Below are 3707 nucleotides of genomic sequence, written 5' to 3' on the forward strand. Positions count from 1 at the left end.
ATCCCACCACACACACTCCACTCTGCAACCACACCCCACCACATACACTCCCTTACCACCCCTGCACAACATACAGTAGGACTGGTTTTTGAGTTATTATGCAGTCACCTCTAGCTACACTTAAACACATAAAACAATGCAAAAATATTTTTAAATAAAATTAAAATAAGTTATAGTAGATGTTTTATGGTTTTGTATATGATTTGGGTTTTTGTCCCATTTCAAGATTGCAGCACCCTTCCTCCCAAATGGACTATGTCCAGGGCAAGGGGAGGGACTTCCGGTGGCAAAGGTCAGGGGTTGGGGACAGGACTTCTAGTCTCAATATGGCGACTGGGGGCAGGGACTACCCATGCAGCCCTTGACAGCTCCCCAAAACTTAGTAAGCGGCCCTCTGCCCAAAATAATTACTCACCCCTGAACTAACCAGTAAGCAAGCTATGCTCATGTTGTAAATTTTAGTATTTACTTGGGTCTGAGTTTGAACTGTATCACTGGAAATGGGAGGACAGGGTGGTTCTTGTTTCCTGTCTAGCCTTGCTTTCCCCAGTGCAGTGTGGATACCTGCTACAGTATAATGTGGGTGCTCAGAAGTTTCTGTTTGGTTGACCTAACTTCTGGGTCAACCAGGCAACTTCTTTTGGGGAGGGAGACAGTGCCATTTTCAAACTGCAAGGGCCATATACAGCATGGATGCCTCCCAACTACAGTTTTTATCTCTTACTACATGTCAGCCAGCAACAAGTTGTAGCGTTGTACCTGGCTTCCCATCACTGAATACACAACTCCCTGTAGATCTTCACCCATGTGACAGAGCCTGCATAACACTTAATAGACCTTTGCAGCCCAGCAGACTACCAAAAGACAAGCCCTGGCAATGAGTAAGGTCTCCCTCCATCCTCCTTTCCAGTCCACTTGGCTGTTTCTGAGCTCCAGTCTTGGGAAGAGGAGTGAGTTCAGAGCAGTGTGTGCTGGTGAGTGGGAGGTGGGAAGTAGTAGAAGAAAATGTTATGAGACATCTGTCTCAGGCATCTTGGTGGTTTTTTTTCAAATGAACTTCAAAAAACAGCACAAAAATGTTTATTTGAAGAAACTGACTGGATGCCCCAGGAGAGGTGTTTAAAACAGGACTATCCTAGCAAAAACAGGAAATGTGGTTACCCTACTTAGAGATCAATTGTGTAATGATTTCCTTGCTGAAACGCATTAACCCTACTTTACCTTTTGTAGCTATGGCTTATTAAGTCTTACACAGGGATCCTTGATCAGTGGAAAATGCTGTTCAACTGTCACTTGAACAACAGGACAATGCCTGTTAAAAGCATCTTTGAGTGGCTGAAGACCTGGTGACATCCTCAGTGTCTAGGTGGAGGTGGCTGAGTAATGTTTTGTAAACTCAGGGCTACTGTCCTGCTTCAGCAGTCTCAGCTGAATTTCTGTTGGTACAGCCACCTTTTATTTTCCTGTCTCTGGACTTGTCATTTGCTTAAAACTGTCAATTTGCTGAAAACAAGTTAGTTATTACTGATAAACATACTGAATTATTTGTGTTTTTCTTATAGGTTGCACCACTGTGCCTAGGAAGAGCTGGAGCATGTGTTGTAACTGTAAAACTCTAATTATTTTCTATAGGAAGATACTGTTCTCCATAGACTCAGTACTAGTGAATTAAAAATTATCACTGCACATGAGGTACAGTGTACCTACTACCTTCTACAGAGTCAACTGTTTGGTCTTAAGCTATCCCATATAAGCATTGTTCTAATGGACCAATATTAAGCACTTTTAAAAAAAATAATTACTGTGTGTGTAAGAACTTTATTTGAAAGATTATCAGCTGCAGCCAGCTGGCTGCCAGCAGGTACTTTATTAGAAAATACTAAGAAACTGAGTCTAAAATAATTGAGTGTTACAGATTAAGGATCTGAACCTGAACACATGCAGAGCAGCATCTCTATTCACAAAGTAGTCTCTTGATTTTAATGGGCCTACTCCAGATGAAACAGTTTGCAGGATTAGGCGCTAGATACTCAATTTGCCTGTAATGAAGGTGTCTAAAATGCTATTTTTAACAATACAGACTTACAAACCAATGCAAACCAGTTTTAAATGGCAGGCATAAAATAACATTTGCCTTGGAAATGAAGGTATACATTTAGTGACTATATTGCACTTTTTCACCATAACTAAAGGTCAGCAACCTTTTTTATTTAACCAAAGCCTTATTTTAAATATTGTTTTATTATGCTAAAATCTGCTATTTAAATATTTTCTGCAGGAGCTTTGCAGTATTCAGTGCACTCTCTGGATTTTTAAAGAGTTTATGTAACATGCAGTGTCATAAATTTCTCTCCACTTAATTCCATTTAATCTTATTTACTTGATTACAATTCCTTGTTGTGGATTTTTCTTTAAAAATATGTTAACTAAAGATTTCTGAATTGTGACTAAAAGGGACCCTGTAGACATTTAATAAGAGCACTTTGGGAACTCCTGAGCATTCCATTGTATTAAGATTAAAGAAGACATGTTTTTCTTTAAATGTTTTGAAATGGGAATTTGCACTAATTTGAAACATAGTTTTATAAAGTGTATGGAAACACTTGTGGTGGTGGTGTTCTGGGTTTTTTTTCTCCCTGTAAAGTTACTTCAGCGAAGAATGGGCCTCAGTCCTGCAAGTCACTAAGTGCCCTCCAGCAGAGGATGTTCAGCATCTTGTACGACACTAACAGTGCCTCACAAGATCAGACCCAATTAGTTACATTACTTAATATCTATATTTTTAATTTTTTTTTAAATACTTTAGAATTTGCCTTTTGGGATTGAGTGTTACATTTGATTAGAATTGCTTGGGTGCTCCAAATGTTCTCTGAAAGTCTTTTTTTGTATTTGCTTTTCTGTGCCTTGTTTCTTACGTTTTCAAATAGTATATTGTGTTTCTTTGTAATGGAAAATATGAAGATGTGACTCACTGAATGTCTTTGAAAGTAAGTTTAATGTGTCTGATACCCAAAGTCTTTGTAAATTTGTAATTTTTAAATACAAATGTGAATGTTAATTCTTTCAGTTAAGTATTTATTGTTTTAAAAGAAATTATGGAACAGTAAAACTTTGTGATGAAATCTGTATGGTGTGATTCATTAATTTATCTTTCAGTGACTACTGGGAATCATTGTTTAGTATAAATTGAATACTGAGGGTTTTTTTATTCCACTTTTTGGCCTGGTCCATTATTTTTGTGCACTCTGCAGTCAAGCCAAAGGTACTTCCAAGCTGGACTAGTGTGTTTCAGGCATATTGTAGCCAAAAGCACACAAGGGAATGATGTGGCTAGTTTTGTATCTGGCTCCTCCTTCCTCCCCATCCAAATAACTACAGTTTGTGTCAGCTGGGGGCTGCCTTCTATAGTTTTGTCAGCTGGGGGCTGCCTTTGACACTGTAGAAGTGGGTCAGCTGTACATCCCCTCTTTTCCCCAGGACTTGCCTGCCATGATTAAGAAGATGGTAAAAAGATTTAGATCTTAATCCCCGAGGGGAGAGGGTGAGAAACACCAGACCACCGGGGTGCAAGTTTCACCAAGTGCCTATCTTTATTGAAGTGGATACAATGTAGCTAATTGCCTCATTAACATGGAAGCAGCTATATCACCACTTAGTTGATTGCAGCCTCCCTGCTGCCGGTTGCGGCTGCCTCTCTGCTGCTCTCA

The 3707-nt window shown here is 39.3% G+C and overlaps 1 protein-coding gene across 5 annotated transcripts in view; it reads left to right on the top strand.

Moving 5' to 3' along the window:
- KLHL5 (kelch like family member 5) overlaps positions 1 to 3125 on the top strand; it is a 205921-nt gene extending 202796 nt beyond the window's left edge. For all 5 annotated transcript variants that reach the window (XM_019526388.1, XM_019526389.1, XM_019526387.1 and 2 more), the window contains one exon: positions 1563 to 3125. In XM_019526388.1, the coding sequence (XP_019381933.1) occupies positions 1563 to 1619 (57 nt within the window). In that variant the 3' untranslated portion in view covers positions 1620 to 3125. The remainder of the gene's footprint in view (positions 1 to 1562) is intronic.
- The last annotated feature ends 582 nt before the right edge of the window (positions 3126 to 3707 follow it).

Source organism: Gavialis gangeticus, unplaced genomic scaffold (assembly GCF_001723915.1).
Source record: "Gavialis gangeticus isolate Ggan-Ray unplaced genomic scaffold, GavGan_comp1, whole genome shotgun sequence".
In the NCBI taxonomy this organism is placed as follows: Eukaryota; Metazoa; Chordata; order Crocodylia; family Gavialidae; genus Gavialis; species Gavialis gangeticus.